Here is a 19492-nt window from a genome sequence, read left to right as displayed (position 1 = left end):
ACATTCCTAATAAGTAGGTTCCATCAGCAGGCTAACAATACTAACCACATAGAACTGTAACTACATCCTTTAAATACTGGTAAACTCTGGGATCAATAAGGAGGTCTGGAAGTTTCTGAACTGTACAGACCTAGTGCAGCTGGAACTCTAGCCATGCTCAGGCACTACTGACCCTGGAGGCTGTGCAAACTAGCAAATAACTACTGGCATTTGCAACTCTCTTGGGAGCCAGTACTACACTAAAAGGGTATATTTTTTGGATGCAAGAAGACATCATAAGGAAACAAAACAAGCAGAGTTTTACATCCCTCTGACGCAAAGAATTAAAGATAAAGATGGGGAATTGGACGTCGCACGTCTTCAGTTGGACTCTCACTAGGTTCTAAACACATAATTGTGCAATAAAAATGTTCTCACATGGACATATAAAATATAAAGCGAAAAATTAATATACTATCAATATTTTGGAAGTAATAAGCACTTGTATAGCAAGGGATGCTTACTAAGAATGTGAAAAATACTAAACTAATGCGAAAAAGCTATCAGTGTGGAATGAAATTTATCAGAGAAGATATTGTATTAGAGAAGCGAGACGTTGAGTGAAGCAAAGAGAATGGACTGGAAAAGACCGGAAGGAAGAGAGGACCCACGAGGAGCGTGACAGGGGCAGGGGGTCCAGGTCACAATACCATCAAACCCCACGTCTAATGAGGCAGCAGGAAATGAGTCTGGTTTAGCTACAACAAGCAAGATAAGTGCGTCCTTTGTTTTCACTACAATGGTTTCCCCGGAGCAAATCAGAGGGTGGAATGGAGAGGATCCTCCCCGGATGCACAAGGAGCCTGCTGTCCTGCAGTTACCACTGTTGTCACTAGAGGGCAGACAAACCTAACATGAGGGCAAAATCCTGGGTAAGGTGAAATTCATAGTTGGGGGTTAAGGTTCCAGGGAAAGATAAGGGATACAGGCAGATGAACGGGAAAATACAAGTTTTTAGACTTCATAAAATTGACATGCTTGTAATATATGAATTTTTTGAAAGGAGGTACTCTCTGTGCTACTGTCCCCATTTCAGAGTTGAAGTGACTGAGGTCCAGAGCGTTACCTGGCTTTTCCAAAGTCTACAACAACCCCCTGGGCCTATGCGCTTTGCAGCCTAAGGCAAAAAATATCTGCGTGAAATAATATGGGAATAAGTTATCAAGAAAGCTACTATACAGAATTCTAATGCCAATACCTTAAAAATACATGGCAGTCTGCAATTTGAAAAGAGGTTTAAAAACATGTGTGTTATCATTTTTATAGGCGGTAACTGAAGCACAAAGTGCCTTACCCGTGACTTACTTGCTTCAGTGTATTAGGTGTTTTATAGATCATACTTTAAATATCTACTTTACCACACACTTTGGTGAGCATTTTCCCTGTTTTACATATTAGGGAACCAAAGCTTAATGAAGTAAACTATCCTGGGCAAGATTAGACAGTTAGTGACAGAGCCGAGACTGCAACCCAGGTGTTCTGGCTTGCTGAATGGAACTCTTCATTATAATTACACTAGATCAGTCAGTCCTCAGAGACTCAGAAGAAATAAATATCTGAGAATTAACCCAAGAAAGACCTTCTTAAAATGGCAAGTCTTAAGCTCATTTTTAAAACAGGTGGTAGTTACAGAATGATCAAGAGTACTACTGTCTGGGTAGGTGAAGAGACAAGAGATTAAGACACTCTTCCAAAGATATTTCTGTCAGAGCAAGAAAGTTAAACTGGAAGGATTAACAAGATACGTGTTTGGTGAAGTCAGATGAATTCAGGTTATGAAGGGCTTCTATTACCAGGCCAAGGAAATAAGCTTGAATAGAAGCGTCAGAATTCCGTTTCTGAGCAGGTGAGTGTCACGTGAGACTAGTTCCGGCGGGAAGATTCTGAAGTGGTCCAGACACACCCGTGACCACTTAACCAGCCTCCCCTCCTACAGCCACGGCGCCTTCTCTGCCAGCTTTAGCCACTTCACTCTCCATCACTCGGCTGTCACCTGATACGCACTCTCTTATGAAAGCAGTGTTCTGTGAGTACATTCCTGTCTTACCAAGTCCTCGAGGCCAAGAATCATATCTTTTAATTCATTTTGCTTTAAAATCCACTTCCATTTTGAATGCAAAAAGCAGCAAAAGAATGTTGATTCCCATCCTAACCATGACAAACATCTGGATGGTCTTAAAGAAAAATATATTTTTTTCTTGAACCTATCAGAATGCTGAGTTGTAAGGCAACCAAGTAAAATGAATCCCATGGAGTTAGAAGCCCCTCCAAAGAGAGACTGGAGACAGGATCTATTTCATCCCTGGCAAAGCACACACACGGAAGAAGAGCAGCTGGAAGATAAACAGGGAAGGAGACATGTGCTGAAATGCAACCAAGACCACGTGTGGACCAACAGGCCGGTTTGAAAGAGCTGGTAGACTCAGCGACAGGGGTGTTTGCACTCGCAAGCCCTTCTCCACAGGTAAACTATAATTTTATTTACCAGATCAGGCAACTCTACCACCTGGGGCTGCAGAGAAGGACTGGGGACAGACAGGAGTCTGAAAGCGCTCCCTCGGGGGTGCAGACCTGCAGGAGACAGGCACGAAGCCCACTGACTCCTGAAGATCATTCATTTACATACAGCAAGAGCCTGAGCTGCTGGCAGACATCAGCAAACTCAACCCCAAGACCACGGGGGCAGGTGTAGAAGTACAAACTCTACACCCCAGGGAGGAGCCGGAGGCCCTGATAGGCACAGGATTCTACACGGATACCAAGCATAAGTCTACCACCACTAGGGAGGGGCAGGAGGCCTGCAAACTGCCCCAAAACAATCACAGGTAAAGGGAAGTTTATCCACCACGAGCAGGAAGGGAGGGATGCTGAGAAGGTCCCACACCTGAGCCACAGGGGCACATGGCCTATGAAGACCAAAGCTGGACCAGAGCACAGAAAACCCGTAAGGCTAGGACCACGTTAACTAGCAACAGAAATTAACTGCTGAGGGACGGCTGCAAACACGGAGAGAGACCCGCTATGTAGAGGGACTGCTGACAGCTGAGGGTGAAGGCGGAACACTGAGAAAAACCTTCCGGTACCTCCAGAAGTACTGCCGTCTACACACACTTATAATAACAGCAGCCACTGCAGGTAATGATGTCAACAACAAAATCCCAACCAGTCCAACACATGATGAACTCAGCCTCTTGTACTAACGGCCTCACACCATTTCTGGGTGTAAGTACTATTTAACTTACTCTCTACTGCTTTTTTACACATGGGGTCCATCACCCAAGAACTACCAGACATGAAAGTAAGAACAAAATAAAAAGAAGAATATGCATAAACAGATGGGATGACAGCAGAGAGATGGAATCTATAAAAGAGTCAAGTTGAATGACAGAATTGTAAATAAAAACATGATATAAAAGATAAAGAATTCTTTTGATGGGCTCATCAGCCATTTAAAACAGGTCAATAAAAATTATTTAAACTGGCATTCCTATACACTAACAATAATCTAACTATCTGAAAAAGAAAGAAAGACAATCCCATTTACAACAGCATCAAAAACAATAAAGTACTTAGAAATAAACTTAACCAAGGAAGTGAATGATCTATACAACAAAAACTTTTAAGACACTGATGAAAGAAACTGAAGAAGACACAAATAAATGGAAAGATATTCTGTGTTCCTGGACACGAAGAGTTAATATTGTTAAAATGTCCATATGACCCAAAGCCAGCTACAGATGCAATGCAATTACTATGAAAATTCCAACAGCATTTTTCATAGAAATAGGAAAAAGAATCCTAAAATTTGTGTGGAACCACAGAAGACCCCAAATAACCAAATCAGTCTTGGAAAGAGCAAAGCTGAACTTCCTGGTTTCAAACTATATTACAAGGCTATCGTAATCAAAACAGTATGTTATTGGTATGAAATATACAGAGATCAAGGGAACAGAATCAAGAGCTCAGAAATAAACCCATGCACTTATGGTCTGGTAAGATTTGACAAGGGGGTCAAGAATACGCAATGGTGAAAGGGTAGTCTATTCAATAAATGATGCTGGAAAACTGGATATTCACATGCAAAAGAATGAAACTGCATGAATTTAACCTTACCTCACTCATAAAAGTTAACTCAAAATGGGTTAAGGACTTAAATTTAAGACCTGAAACTGTAAAACTCACAGAATGTTAGAAACATAGGGAAAAAGCTCCCTGTCATCAGTCTTGATAATGACTTTTCGGATATGACACCAGAAGCACAAGCAACAAGAGCAAAAATCAACAAATGGGGCTACATCAAACTAAAAATCTTCTGCATAGCAAAAGAAATTATCAACAAAATGAAAATTTCTCCCATTCTCATGGGATGGAAGAAAATATTTGCAAATCATATATTGGATGGGGGTTAATATACAGAATATATAAGAAACTCATACAACAGCAAAAACAATAATTATCTGATTGAAAAGTGGGCAAATGACTTGAACAGACACTTTTCCAAAGACATACAAATGACCATCAAGTACACTGAAAAGGTGCTCAACATCACCAATCATCAGGAAAATGCCAATCACAACCACAATGAGATAACACCTCACACCTGTTAGAATGGCCATCATCAAAAAGACAAGAGAGAATGAATACTGGAGAGGGTGTGGAGAAAATGAGCCTTTGTGCACTGTTGGTGGGAATGTAAACTGGTGCAGCTACTCTGGAAAACAGTATGCAGGTTCCTCAAAACACTAAAAATAGAACTACCATATGATCAGTAACTCCACTTCTGGGTAATTATCAGAAGGAAATGAAATCACTGTCTCGTAGAGCTATCTGCAGCCCACGATCACTGCAGCACTTTTCACAACAGCCAAGATATGTAAACAGCCTGTGTCCAGGAATGGATAAAGAAAACGTGGTGTATGTTTATACAGAGGAATACCATTCAGCCATAGAAAGAAAGAAATCCTGCCATTTGCGACAACATGAATGAAGCTGGAGGGTGTTATGCTAAGTGAAATAAGCCAGAGAGAAAAACGCAAATAGTGTATGATCTCATTTACATGTGGAACCTAAAAAAAGCTAAACTCAGAGAAACAGAAAGTAGACTGGTGGTTGCCATGGGCTGGGGGGTGAGGGAAATGAGGAGACACTGGTCAAAGGGTACAAAGTCGCCCTTACAAGACGAGTAAGTTCAGGGACCTAATGTGCAGAATGGTGACTACAGTTAACAGCACTGCGCTGTATACTTGAGAGTTGCTAATTTGCTAAGAGGGAGAGTAAGTCTTCAGTGTTCTCGCTGTAATAAGTAAGTGGTAGTTATGGGGGGTGAGGGATGTGTGTTAACTAACCTGACCAGGATTAGACTCAAGTGTTAGAAAAACCATGAAGAAGTTCCAGAGAAGGCTGCACACAAAGTCGTCCCATTTTGTAACTTGTTAAGATATTTACGCATCATGCTACTACTTTATGTTCTATACCAGGAAATATAATCACGGGTAACAGACATAAATCCGGTTCAAGTGATAATAAGGTTCTAGAATACTCTCTAGTTACACATCTCTTGACGCTCCTGGCAATTTCTCTCTCTCGGGGACATGCACACACACAGCAGCAGGAACACCTACAAGGACAAGACGGGCCTTTCCTTTCATCAACGCTAACGCTAACCTCTGACCAACCTTAAAAGCAGTTCTTATACACAGAACAGGAAGACAATCATCATTTCTGTACGCCAGGACGCCTGGGAGAAAGTAAGAATTTGTCTAGAAAACTTGGGGACTTTTGGAATAGAGAGCTGTTGTTACTTTCACCGAAAGCCCTTAAAATAAAGATGTAACGAGAAAAAGCTCTCACAAAGTTAAACGGAACGGAAAGATCTTAGTGATGTAATTACCGATGTGAAGTCTAGAATGGTAATACTCAATATATTTACTAAATGGAAAATTTAAGTACCTTTGCTTTTGTTTCAAGACTTTGTGATAAATGACATAGCCATTTGTGGCAATAAATCTGAAGAGTAAAATTATAACATTAAAAAGGTACATTTCAACCCAAAAACATCTCATAGAATATAGGGAACATGTTCACATAAGTCTTTATCATACCCTAGGTATTGTTCATTTTAAAAATGAAGTCCCGGCCAGTTGCTGAAAGAAGGAGTTGGTTTTGAATTATCTCTTTGAAAGAACAGTGTTCTTGAACAATTTTATGACAATATAAATTTCTCAAATATGTATTCTATTGTGTTTCTAAAAGAGAAAGGCAAATTTTATAATTATAAATTTTGTCTTGCGTAACCATTCTTTCAAGGAAAGGAAATATTACCTAATGGTCACTAGAGGGCACCCTTGTCATGCATAACTGGGGTGCTGGGGAGGAGGGCTGGCGGGGCACAGATGCAGCAATAATCAAATTTGACATGTTGGAAACTAATAGTATTTCAACAGAAACAACAGAGAAAAATAACTTTCTTTAAAACAACAACATGGTACCCATACTTTCAAACTGGACTGAAAGGATCAATTCTATAAATTAGTGGCATTAGTATAAATTAGACTAAATAGACGCTATATGAAAGAGTGGCTTTTGGACAAAGACTGCTAAACGGTGTTTTCATTTAGGCAGTACTTTTTGTGGGCATCTTTTAATAGAAACACACTTACTTAAATTATTTTTAAAAACATTTTATCATTTGAAACTCTCATACTTTAATACTTATACTTTCTGATCACTTTAATTCAGCACTTTAGCTTAATCATAATAACAGAATTCTCAATACTGAGCCAAAGTAAACAGAGTGCTAAAAATAAAAAACTAGGGTTTCTCTTTTTGTTTTGTTTTGGGTTTTTTTTTGGCTTACCATGATTTGGTTAAACTTATTTTTATTATTTTGTAAGATTTATATTATATTATGTTTTTTTTCCAAGTATCTGGCTCTCCTCCTTCATAAACTCATCGCTCCCCCTTCCCCCGAGGTCACAATTATTTTTCTCATTGTGGTTTACAGTCATTTTTTTTCTTGGTCAGAAGCAGCAAGTGGCTACTTCCCTCTGTAAACCAATGACGATGTCATTTTTTTCTTGACCAATAAAGCAAAGCTATTCAATGGACTATATTTTTCAAAGACCCCAACAAGTATGTCATTTTCTGAAATCTATTCTGTCGCCTGAGAAACACTGTCCTTAATTACATTCATTTTATTCCCAGATTCCACTGAATTCCAATGAAGAAAAGTGTGTCATAAACACAATACTATAAACCACACCCTACTAGGTGTGAATATCCCATCACTTACAATGCTTAGGAACTAAGCAATTTAGAGAATCTAAATGTTTATCTTTTCTGGTAAATTTCACAGAAACAATTTCACTGGCAGTATTTTAAAATATGAGATTTATTCTGTGTAAAATGTAAACCATCTCACATCTCATATTTAAAACATGCTTACATACTGGGATTTAAGTTCCCATTCAACTGAAATGTGGCTTTCAAATGCCTTACCTGCAAGTCACATGCCAAAAAAGGCATATACAACTTCTAAGCACATTTTTTAAAGATGAAATTACATTACTCATCAATTATAAAATGAGCTCATTGACGCTGTGCTATATTCCAAATCCATTAGGATGATTTATAAACCAATAAATACATAAGGACTCAAAAAGATAGCAGTTTCATTTGAAGTGTACATTATCACCTTGTACTATGGGTAAAAAATGGAAAAATCACATATATCATATTTTATGGCATAAACTTCGTCCTTATTCCTTCACTCTAAAGAACTATTCACATCTCGGACTATTAGTCTGTATGTGAATGTAATTTGAAAACAGAATAAATGGCCACTAGTTTAATAGTACCTCATCTTATTAGGAGGCATTATGGCTATTGAGCATATTTCTATTTGTAAAGACTGTATTTGGGTTAAAGTCTTGACTACATTCCAAGTGACGGTGTTTGTCAGCAGTCACACACTTTATATTATAGTACAAATGCAAAAATAACCTTCCATTCATATTTTCTCATGCAGCTTTTCCATAATTAATTAGACAGGTTGAAAATAAACCTGAGTGGATTGCTACTCATCCCAGACATGCAATAGTTAAGAGTGGTACGTGTGCCAGGGTTTTAATGGGGCTTAACAACAAAAAGCTTCAATCCTCCACTTTCACTCGATTTTGCTGCGGTGGTTTTGCTTGCTTAGGGCCATGCATCTGTTAAGGTTGACTTGTAATACAGCGACCCTCTTGCTCGCCATTCACTGGTCTAGTTGTGTGTGTGTGAGCCTGTGAGAAACACAGACACACAGACAGCACACATTACGATTACCAGAGTAAGTTAAGAAAGGCTATTATTATTAAATATGGAGCAGTGTCTTAGGTTCATATAAATTTTGCATATTATTTAAAGTTATTTCTCATTCTTAGAAAGTTTCAATAAATTTTTACAAGCAAATATTTTAAAACATAATTTTGAATGACAGACTTAGTCTAGACATTGCTCACTGAGTCTACAGTGTTTTGTTCTAAAATAAAATGGATGAAAGAAGGTAAGTATGTAGTCAAGATGAAAACGGTTCTGCACCATGGCCAGTGGCGGTATTCTCCCTGGACCCGACTGGCCCTATTTTCAATAAAACCAGAGGAGGAACCTTTCCCTGGAGTCCTGTTAGGCTGGGGCTGCTGCTGGAACTGTCATCTCCACACAAAAGGGAAAAGGGTTGGGTTTTACAAATGTGAAGCCTAATTGGAAGATCTTCATGGCTATACCCCTGACATTTATTTAAGCCTCATCAACAAAACGGGAAATAACCATACTAATTAGCAGACCAATACACAAATTACCATTTGTTGCGAGGAGATATAGATTCACAATCCATTTCAAAAATAAGCTAAGTAATGGAAGGTTAAAACACCACACATTTTAATTTTTGTTCTTTTCTACAGTACCCAGATTATAAAATTTTTCTTTTAACTTTAAAATACACTCTTGGAATTTAAATTACCAAAGTCTCATTTTTCTCTTTCGAAAAATGAAGATAAAGTGTTTCATTTACACAAATCTAGTTGGAAAACTGGAAATGTAAAGTTCTTTTTATATAGCCAAAATTGACTTTTCAAATGGATAAGCAAATAGGTTAGGAATGGGATGAGTCAAGTCCACATTCTTTATTTAGATAATCTGACAATAAAATGGCATACTTAAGGTCTTATAAACCAGGAGATTTCTTGGTTAAAAACAAAAAGTTGTATATTTCTTTCCAAATCATAAACTGAGATCTAAAGGTATCCCTACTTAGAATGAAGACAGATAATTTTAGGGTCCCCAGTGCTTCAGTGACTACAGGATTGTTAGTGACTGTGGAGAGAGAGAACAGAGAAGAAGGTCAGATGGTGCCACTGCTATAAAAGACCTGAAGCTCAAGATATGTGTTTATGTATAAATGGACAGCGGCCAACTACTTAGTGCCTACTGTGTGGCAGGTGTTTTACATACATGATCTATAATGCCTACAGCATCCTCGGAAGATGACATGTACTGTTCCTACCGTTTCACAAATGTAGAAATTAAGGCTTAGAGATGGTGTGTTTGGCTTCATGCTAGATGCCAGCAGCCTCCTCAAAGTCAAGACCCTCTGGCTGTAAAGTCCATACCCCTGTCTCCAACAGCCCCTCCTCCAAGAGCACCTCTCTCAATGCAAAGCACGAGAGCAGCGGCCAGGGACTTGCGTTCCGGAATCAGTCCGTCTGTCTGCTTTTCAGTCCCTACTCTGCTATTTATTACTGTAGAACTTTGGGCACATTTCTTAATCCCTCTGTTTCCCCGTTTCTAAATCTGAAAAATGGGGGTAATAGCTCCCACTCTGCTTGGATTGTTGGGAGTTTTAAATTAATCCTGTAGTACGCACAAACACACACAGACAGCCTGTTAATCAAGGAACTGTCTCTTTCCCTTGTGTTTTCCAAGGCTGCTCCAGTGCACTTTAACGTTATCTCAACTCTACAACGATTGAGGTTTAGAAAATAGTAGTAAGAACATCAAAATTATCTGGATCACCAAATCCCATAGGTATCTACAGAATCTTGCTTTCAGGTAACTGAATTTACCACCCAGCAAGTCTTTTAAGAGAACCTGGTCACGTGAACAATCAAATATAAGACGCGGCCCAGGACACGGTTCCTTCCGGAGAAGCCAGTACTGACACGAGAGAGACGCTATAGAACGAAGGGAAGAGTGTATTCTAGGCTTATTCCTGCTCGTAACCTTTGCATCTTTTTAAGCAGTTCAACACTCACATGAAAGCTGAGGCCACAGCGAGGAAGCCGAGGGGCCTCTGAGGAAGGTTCTGATGAGTCTGAGCGCTTCACATCATGAGACTGCATGGGAGAGACCAAATAAAGAAGACCGACCTTCCCTCTCCTGACACAGGGGTCCTTGCCAGGTACATCCTCGGGACTGTGTGCAGCCAGCCCCGCGTCCTGAGACGGCGCTGAATCTCCTGGACAGCTTTCTAAACCTCTGTGCATTGTGGATCACGGTGGCTGTGTTTTTCCATTTTGGCTGCCAAGCACGGCACGGGGCCTTAGCTTCTTACTACACTTACTTTCTCTCTGCCGTGAATCTTCTCTAAATTAAACGAATTTTAATTCTTTATTCCATGACTCTTTGTAAGATATCAATTTATTTTTGGAAATAGGTAGAATATAAACAAATAAACATCAGTGTCTCTGACGTATTTATTGATATCTAGGTTCTTTCTTTAACCACCTCCAACTATCCCCAGAATTGCTTCCATATTTAATTGAAAATCTTAATGTGCTCAGATCCTAATATTATTACAACCTGTAGAGATAGGAGTGAGAGAACATACTGATTTGGGAATCATCACAGAACAACACGCACATGGTTCTAGCATCAACTTTCCGTCTGCTCCACAGGATACTGGATCTTATTTTGATTGAATCAATGAGATTGGATTATCTCCAAAAAGTGAGCCAAGGAAGCTTCTGCAATATCAGACCACAAAGAAAAGGCAGTGGGCTATGCCTGGTCCCTCTTGATCTCTTTGCCCAAAGTGCAAATGTTGCATCTGAAGCTTATTTTTGCTGAGGTCCTTTTGTTTGTGGAAGTGGCTCCTCTCTCCCGTGAGAATGGAGGCCACGGCAGCCCATCAGGGTAGGCTGACCTTAAACTTACCAAGCTTCCGATTTGTGGAACAAAGATCCAGCCTCTAACCACTCAAAAATATAGATTTTTCTTTTCTTTTGCAAAGATGACTTCTTGGCAAAAAGCATTATAAGGCAATCAGAAACAGTAGAAATCCTTTGAGATACTGTCACAAGCCTTAAAAGCCCTACTCTGAGAACTGCTTTCCCTGTTCACACCCACCACCCTCCCAGTGTCCGTGGTAACGTGGTCCTCTCCCCGCCTCTCTGGCTAGAGTAGACGGAGCCAAGGATTAATGCCCCATCCATGTGGGCTGATTACGTTCTTCCTCAAGAAACTGGATTTGGGAATTGTGGTCAATTTCTTTCTTTTCTTTAAATCCAAATTAAAAAAAATTTTTTTGGAGTATAGTTGATTCACAATGTTGTGTTAGTTTCAGGTGGGACTGACGTATACACACTACTATACGTAAAATAGATAACTAATAAGGACCTATTGTGTAGCACAGGGAACTCTACTCAATACTCTGTAATGGCCTATATGGGAAAGGAATCCAAAGAAAAGAGTGGCCATATGTATATGTGGTCCATTTCTAGCAGTTGTTTGAACTGAGGGCCTGCAAGCTCAGTGAAGGGACAGAGGAGCTGAGAAAGCCAATCTACAGAATGCACAGTGAACAAACACGCAGAGAGAACAGACCAGGTGAGACAGACAGAGAAGATGGTGGGGTCGATACTCTCCCCCGACTGCTTTCCCGTTCTCCAGTCCCAATCCTCCCAGAGGTCTATATACACTCCTGCACGTGGATGCAGGAACATCTAGATCCTCACAATAAATGCCCTGCTGTTGTCGTATTTCATTTGTATGTGTTTGCTAACACTATGAAATTAAAGAAATAATTGAGATCTGGAATTAGATGACAATTTCAATTTGAATGTACCATGGTCTGCTTTTATAAATAAGCTGCTGACCACAAGTTGGCTATCATTTCAGAGCCCTAAAACTTTCAGCTCAAAGAAGTAAAATTAGTATTGCAAGAAAACATGCATTCTGGCAGTTATGGGGAAAAAAAGTAAGGGTGGAAAGTAGCAAGCAAAAGAATTGCCAAAGGGCCTGAAATTTACCTCTTTGGTTAGTGTGTATGTGAATCTAAAGCTATCAAATTTCAATTATGGAAAAAATACAAGCAAAAGCAAAAAATTAAATTACAATAAATACTGGGTTGCAAACGGTTTGAAATATAAACTCAAAAAATTTAGCTGTTAACATGCATATACATAGATATATGTATCTATTTACATAATGGGACAGATGTATACAAAGAAACATATTCTGGGTATACACATTGCCTGAAACTCAGGTATTTATCACTCGCAAAGATTGTTATGCAGACATTATCAGCATCTGCACAATAAATCTAAATATGTTGGTTTAACAAATTCCTATATACCAAGTAGGAAAATAATAATTCTCAAAAGAATAAGCCCTACTTCTTTTAATTCTTGTTAAAGTCATGTCATGTCCACCTGAAAACCAAAAAATGCTAACTAATGAATGCAGATAACGACACTAATGATATTACAGTAAGTGACAGCCATGAAGATTAAGGGTAAGTATGTGATGAATGTAACCTATTATCCTGTAAGGCTTTCTAGTACCTAATGTAATTTTCTCTATCAGAAACTGTGTCTCTAGGAATTCGAAGAAAACAAACAAAACCAGAAATCAATAATGTATTTTATAATTAAATTATCATAAAAATATTGTGCCACGTTAAAGAAAAGGCAGATTTAAAAATTTAAATATGAGGAGAGAAAAATAATTTTCTTAATTTAAAACTGACATTTACAACAGGGCTTTCTCCAATTTAAGTGTTTGCTTTTTATCTTAAAGCATCCTGCAGGTAACAAAGATTCCCACATTTCTTTCACATAAAAATCTATCATGATAAATATAATGTAAGTGCTTAATCCAATATTAAGGCAGTAAACATTCTGGAAAAGTTTTTAAGATGTCAAAGCTTGAGGACAAACAGGAAATGAACATTCTAGTGATGGGAGAAAAATTAAGAAATTGATTGCAAATCCATCATTAATTTACAAGTTAATAAATGTTTTCCAGTTAATGGTGGTAGCCAGAAAAGTCTCCTACCCTTGTGGAATAATTATTTCATTGAAACAATTCAGGTCATGCAACTAGCATTCATGACCAATATGCTGCAGTTAAGCAATACTAATGTATGAAAACGTAAGCTTAACAAATGGATAAATCATAGAGAAGGCACTTCGTATGTTATAAAAACAGCCCCCTGAAGCAGAGATTTTATATGTTTTTCCAAAATACCTAGAAAAGTGTCTGGCACTTGTAATAGCTGTTGAACAACCGAACGAATGGGTCTTCTTTACAAAGGCTGAGGTTTTAGCACCGCTTCTGGGGCCCTCTCCGCATTCCTAAAGACACAGGAAAGGCCTGCACCGAGTGTCTGCACATCCAGCGAGCTACCTGAGCACCGGAGGTGGGCTCTCGTCCAGCCCTGCCACTAACTGGTTACAAGACTTCAGGTGAGTGATGGGACCATTCGGCTACCAACTTCCTCAACTGTAAACTTTGGTGACTGTGATAAATGAAGCTTTGCAGCTGCTTCCAGTTCCACGGTTTCGTAACTATAATCCACTCGAGCATTCCTTTTACAAGCTAGTTTTCTAAGACCACTTAAAGTATGATCTGGTGTATGCAAATTTTGCTTCCTTAAAACCAGCAGCAACACACGTATGATGCAAAATCAGAGGCACATACAGCTGTGATCCTGGGCCGTTTCCTACTTTAGGACAGTGTTTTAAGTAGCATTAGATACAAGCAGAAGCTTTAACTACTGATAGCAAATAAAATATCTCACTTTAGAAAAAGACAGACATACATTACTTCATATTCTAATTTCTACAGATTACTTTAGCAGTCAAATCCCCACGTATGAGTTTCATCTTACTTTTGTAGTCAAGGAAGCCATCAATAAGCTACCCCCGCTCCCGGGCAACCACGCACTGCCCTGTCTCTCTCCGCTCACCAGGAGGACATGACCCAGTGACGTGTGTACAGACTGGGACCTGGACCCTGGGCTCCCAGGCCCCCCTTACCGGCCCGGACGCCACCTACTCACCTCCTTGACCGTCAATGCAGGGTTTCTCACCATATGACAAAAAAATCAATGGGTTCCAAATTTTCCTGAAGAATTGATTGGAATTGCATGACTTTAGAATCTGGGAGATGGGAGGGTAAACAACCTCACCTGGGCAAGCTTACGCCTTGCTAGGTTTCTTCTCTTTTCACTGTGTAGCGTGTAGACGGGCGTATATTGTACAGAACCAGAACAAGTCCCATAATCGTCCTCATTTTCCTACACGTGAAGAAGCATACAAGTGGTTATTCTAAAATACTCATTTTATTACTCAACTTTTTTGCTTAATAGATAAAGTATCCGATACAGATGCAAATAACAAAATAACACTTGGGGTATAAGTTTAAAAAAACCTATTTAGGAAGAAAATGCATTTTTCTATATTATGAATTAATAAATTCCAAAATAATCTGACTCTTTTGAAGAATTTCAATAAAATTATATGAAGATCGCTCACTCTCCATTACTACAATGAAAGTTTTAAGTAGTCTCTTCCCTCCAGAGGCAGAAATTCAAAACACAACAACTGATAAAATCTGCAAAGATATTATATGTAATCAAATCAAACACACATATACATAAACGTAACTATTCACATATATGCAATATTCACAGATTCAAATACACCTTTGTAAATTAAGAACATTCTTCAATTTAAAGTAGCTACTATTGGAAATATCCTATAAAGCCGAACGATGGCATTCCTGTCTTAATTCTGCACCAAAGATCATCTTTAAAAAAAAAAAAAAAATCTCAGCTTGAAGCAAGAATTTCAATTGTGATATCAAGGCAATCAACTTTATGAAAACATACATCCTGTTAAAGCATCTTTGAAGATCTCGGTAGCTCTGTGATAAAATATGCAGACAATAAAGAGATTATTCAGGGGGTGCATATAGAATGGCAGATAGTTGCCAGAGGGCTTGTTATGAAAAATGCATTCTTGAACAAAGGGCTAAGCATATTTCAAAAGTCATTAAAAACATAAATCTCGTGTGATTTGTAAGGCATAAGCTTCAAACTAACGCAAGAATCAAGGTAGAATGAAAAGCAGCACAGGACGTACCTTGTGTCTCAGCTTACTCTTCACTTCCTTTATTCCCTGCTTTGCATGATTCTTTGCCTAGAAAATGATAACACCAGTGTCTGGCTCAGCGTGCTTCTATTACATTTAAGGAATAAGTACATGAGATCCCATTTAATGAAAATTACTAAGTCTTCATATTATAGAGAGAAAGAAAAAATTATAATCTAAAGCTCTATTTTCAGAGACACATACCACCCACTATTACACCTAAATGAGGTGGTGAAAGCATGATTAGTCTCTGTTTGCACAGGAATCATACAAAGGCTAGCAGTTAGCCTATTCCGCCTCCTAAATTATTAAAAAGCACAAGAGGCCACCAGATGACTACCGCCCAGCCATAATCTGAAACTTTGACAAATGTGCAAGGAAAAGAGAAAGCACATCACAGCAGCAGGTTATTTGGGCAAATGTCCGGACTTTAAGAAACTCAGGCGACTTTATAAAGTGCTTTTATAGGCAGACACAAGTCTTGTTGTGTCTATGTCATATACACTTTTCCTGGAAAAAACTACAAGTTATTTAACAATTTAAAGGCTCTGTTCATGTTCCAGGGGAACCTGGCTTCAGCATCGGAGGCCGTGAGGTCCCGCCGTGGTTCCCGTGTGGCGTGAGTGAACTGAAGACCATGGTGGACTTTCAGAAAAGCTCAATTCCCACTGGAAATTCCCACCACAGAAGAAGTGAAAAGAAATTCACATTTATTTTGCGTTTCCTCGGCGTTTGTGCACTGGGTACCGAGCCTGCTTCACCTCATTTAATCATCACAATGCTATGGAGTTAGTACTATTATTATTACACTTTACAAATAGGAAAGTGACTCAGAGGGTATAAGCCTCCACAGCCTAGATTCAAATCCAGGTCCAAGTCCAACTTCTTCCCATCTTCTTCCCAAGAAGAAGGAGAAACTAAGGTTTTTAAAATACATCCACTGAATCTAAGCCTCACGAAAGAAAAGGCACTGTGAGTCTTATTCTACAGACTCAGGTCATGCAGATGAAGCCAAGTTACTTCCAGGAAGGGTCTTCCCAAGTTCACGGAGGGGAAGAGGGACCTGTTAGTATCCGAAGTACTCAGCAAGCACCTGGCATACAGTAAGTGCTCAAGAAATGTTCTGAACTGAACAGTTACTTCGTTATTGTAAACAAGGCAAAACCAAGACATATGAGACACAGCAAAAGATAATCTAAAAAGCCACATAACACCAAATTATATTTCCATGGTTCTTTAGAATCAGTAGAGCATTTTCACATGCATTATTTTAGTGGTAAAGCCACGGAATCTATTTCAAGGGTCCTATACTAATGCCTACATTCCCGTTAGGTAAAAATGCATAATTACCCCCCCTCAAAAATGTTCCTGTTCTAATCTCCTCAAATTTGCATGTATCTTTACTCACATTTGGACTATATTCTAGTTTACCTAAATATCCTCTATTCTTTCAAAACCCACCTGATTCACACTCATCGTTCAGATGCTTCTAATGCACAGAGTTGAGTGAGGTGTCCGTCACGGTCTGCAATCCTTGTGCTGACTCACTCACACGCCTGCTGCCCACCTCCCCCTCACTGACCTCTTTCAGACCCTCCGGAAGGTGGGGTACAGGATCTCTCTATCCTTTTCAATTTATCAAGTGGAAACTTATCAACGAACAAGTATTCTCTGCATAAAAGCACCCAGCAAATATGGCTTTGGCTAATAATTTAAAATGCAAAGACCTAACAAGAAAGTTGACTCCGAAAATCTTTTAGCCAAATCAAATATGTATTCACTTTGCTGTTATTTTTAGAGGTATAAGAAGATATGTATGTCAACTCGAGTTTTCTTGATGGCTCCTTATTAGCATGGAAAAATATAAGATAGAAAAATGTTCTAAGCATAGAAAAGAGTTCTAAGTATAGGACAAAATCATTATTTCCTTCAATGAATCCATCTTCGGTACCTCTGTAGTGCGTCCAAAGCACCGAGAGTCACAGCAATACAGATACAGATACAAAAGCAGGGACAGTTCCTTCTCCTACTCACAGTGCCTGAACGGCTCCAATAACAGGATCTAGTACAAAGCCTAGATCATGACAGTGATTTGCTGAATGAATAAAACAGTTGAAAACATGGTTCCCAGGGTTTTAAAAAATGTATTATCTACAGAACTTCAAGGTAAATAAATCCTGTTATACCATACAAGAGAAATTGGGAGTTTTGTTCATAGCAATCTGTGGTCAAAGGAGGAATTTCAGAGTTCATATTTCAGAATGTGCGCAGTCTAGAAAGAAGAGTTTTAGGTACAACCATGAAGGTCACAGATTGACTTATCTGCTTGCCCCAAACCTCTTGATTCATGTTCAACCTGATCACAAAACAAATGCTAAAAGTGATTAAGTATATTCTAATTTGCCTGAAATTAACTTAGGGAATAATCTTCCAAAGAGCAAAATTTTAAATTTGGAAATATTTTACTGTTCTGCTGAGCAGGGTTCAAAATAAAATACTGATTAGAAGGATAAAAATTTAAATAACAAATGGGGTTTTGAATATGTTTATCTCTGTGCTTTTATGGAAGATACGAGTGAAATTAAGGAGAAGAACACATATTTAGCAAAACAATAAAATATAACCTCTCCAAGCCTGAAGGAAAATGTTGAACATTCTCTCAGGAATCAAAATGAAGGGTACTTGACTGTGACACCTTTTTAGAATCTTAAATGTGGAAAACGAGGCTCAACATTAGTTCGATTTTTTTAACATGGCAGCTATGTGCTATTTCATTGTGAAAAATTAACATCTCTTCAAAAACTGTATATAGATCAAACCACCAGTATTAATTAGAGTGAGAAGGTGATCTACTCAGAGAGCTTTCCTAGCAAGGCTTTGAACAAAGGCAGAGGCTGACACTTCCAAGGCAAAACGTCACCTCTTCTTACTTTTACTTCCTGATAAGGCATCATATAGTTCAGAGATTTGGTTCCGTATCTCTGAATCCACTCTGTAGATTAGCCTCGCTACTATAAAACATCACCTTTGAAACAGATTTTTTTAAACAGAAATGGTGGCTACATATATATCAAAATTATAAGTTAAGGAAAGAACATAAGTTCTAAAGTTATCAAAACATATTATTCTATCATTAATTCAATCACATCGATTCATTACTGAGAAAGCATGTGAAGATAAATTCTTATAAAATCAAAACTAATGCCCGGAATATTTTTAGAAATACAGAATATATATATGACCTATTGAATTTTAAAAGAAAGCTTTACTGAGTACCAACCCACCAGCTCCTACTAATCTCCTATATAGATAACAGATGCACAGACACAACACGTGTTGAAGCAGAGGTCTGTCCACAGGTCCTGTGGAAGCACAGAAGGGCTATATAAACTCTTTTTGTGTGGGGCTGGGACTGTTTTTTTGAGGGGAACTAATGTCTAAACTAAACTACGTCTATAGGATGAATTTAGTAGGTGGATAGAAGCCAAGAAAAGGACGTCCCAAAAGCAGCAGGAACGGCTTGTGAAGAATAAAGAGGCAGAAAAGAATGCCCTGCATTCACAAAATGAACAGGAGCTCAGGGTCTGGAAACACCAAGGCTGGGGGATTGGGGAAATGAAACAGGATGCAGGAGGGGCCGGGCCCTGAAGGGTCTCAGTTATCACAGTAAAGAGATTTTTATTTTGTTAATTATTTATTTATTGTGGTTGCTACTGGTATCATTATTATTTTACTGCAAGCCATGGGGTATCACTGAAGAATGCTAATTTTGGAGAGTCAAAGTATCTTTGAGGGAAGAGAACTTGCCATATTTTTAAAAATTCTTTTCTACTTAAGCCTCAAGTGCACAATGAGAATTTAAAATACGTTGTTAAATGAAAGAATCAAATCTTTAAAAATGGCTCTTCATCATGGACTGTTTCGATTTGAGGGCACAATTTTGCTGATAGCTTTGAAATAAAATGAAGAACCGTTTTTAGATTATACAAAGGAAATATCCTGTCTGGACAATGATACAATTTTAATAATTGAGTTTGCTT

The 19492-nt window shown here is 38.6% G+C and overlaps 1 protein-coding gene across 7 annotated transcripts in view; it reads right to left on the bottom strand.

Annotated features, from left to right (window-relative positions):
* Positions 1–19492, bottom strand: part of DENND1B (DENN domain containing 1B) — a gene marked incomplete at its 3' end in the record, with an annotated part of 254700 nt that overhangs the window by 26491 nt on the left and 208717 nt on the right. For all 7 annotated transcript variants that reach the window (XM_082425576.1, XM_082425578.1, XM_082425579.1 and 4 more), the window contains 2 exons: positions 15444–15500; positions 14489–14596 (listed from right to left, as the gene is read on the bottom strand). In XM_082425576.1, the coding sequence (XP_082281702.1) occupies positions 14489–14596; positions 15444–15500 (165 nt within the window). The remainder of the gene's footprint in view (positions 1–14488; positions 14597–15443; positions 15501–19492) is intronic.

This window comes from Balaenoptera physalus (genome assembly GCF_965194825.1).
Source record: "Balaenoptera physalus genome assembly, chromosome: 1".
NCBI classification, from domain to species: Eukaryota; Metazoa; Chordata; class Mammalia; order Artiodactyla; family Balaenopteridae; genus Balaenoptera; species Balaenoptera physalus.
Note: the sequence above shows the minus strand (reverse complement) of the source record. Positions and strands in the feature narration are given on the sequence as shown.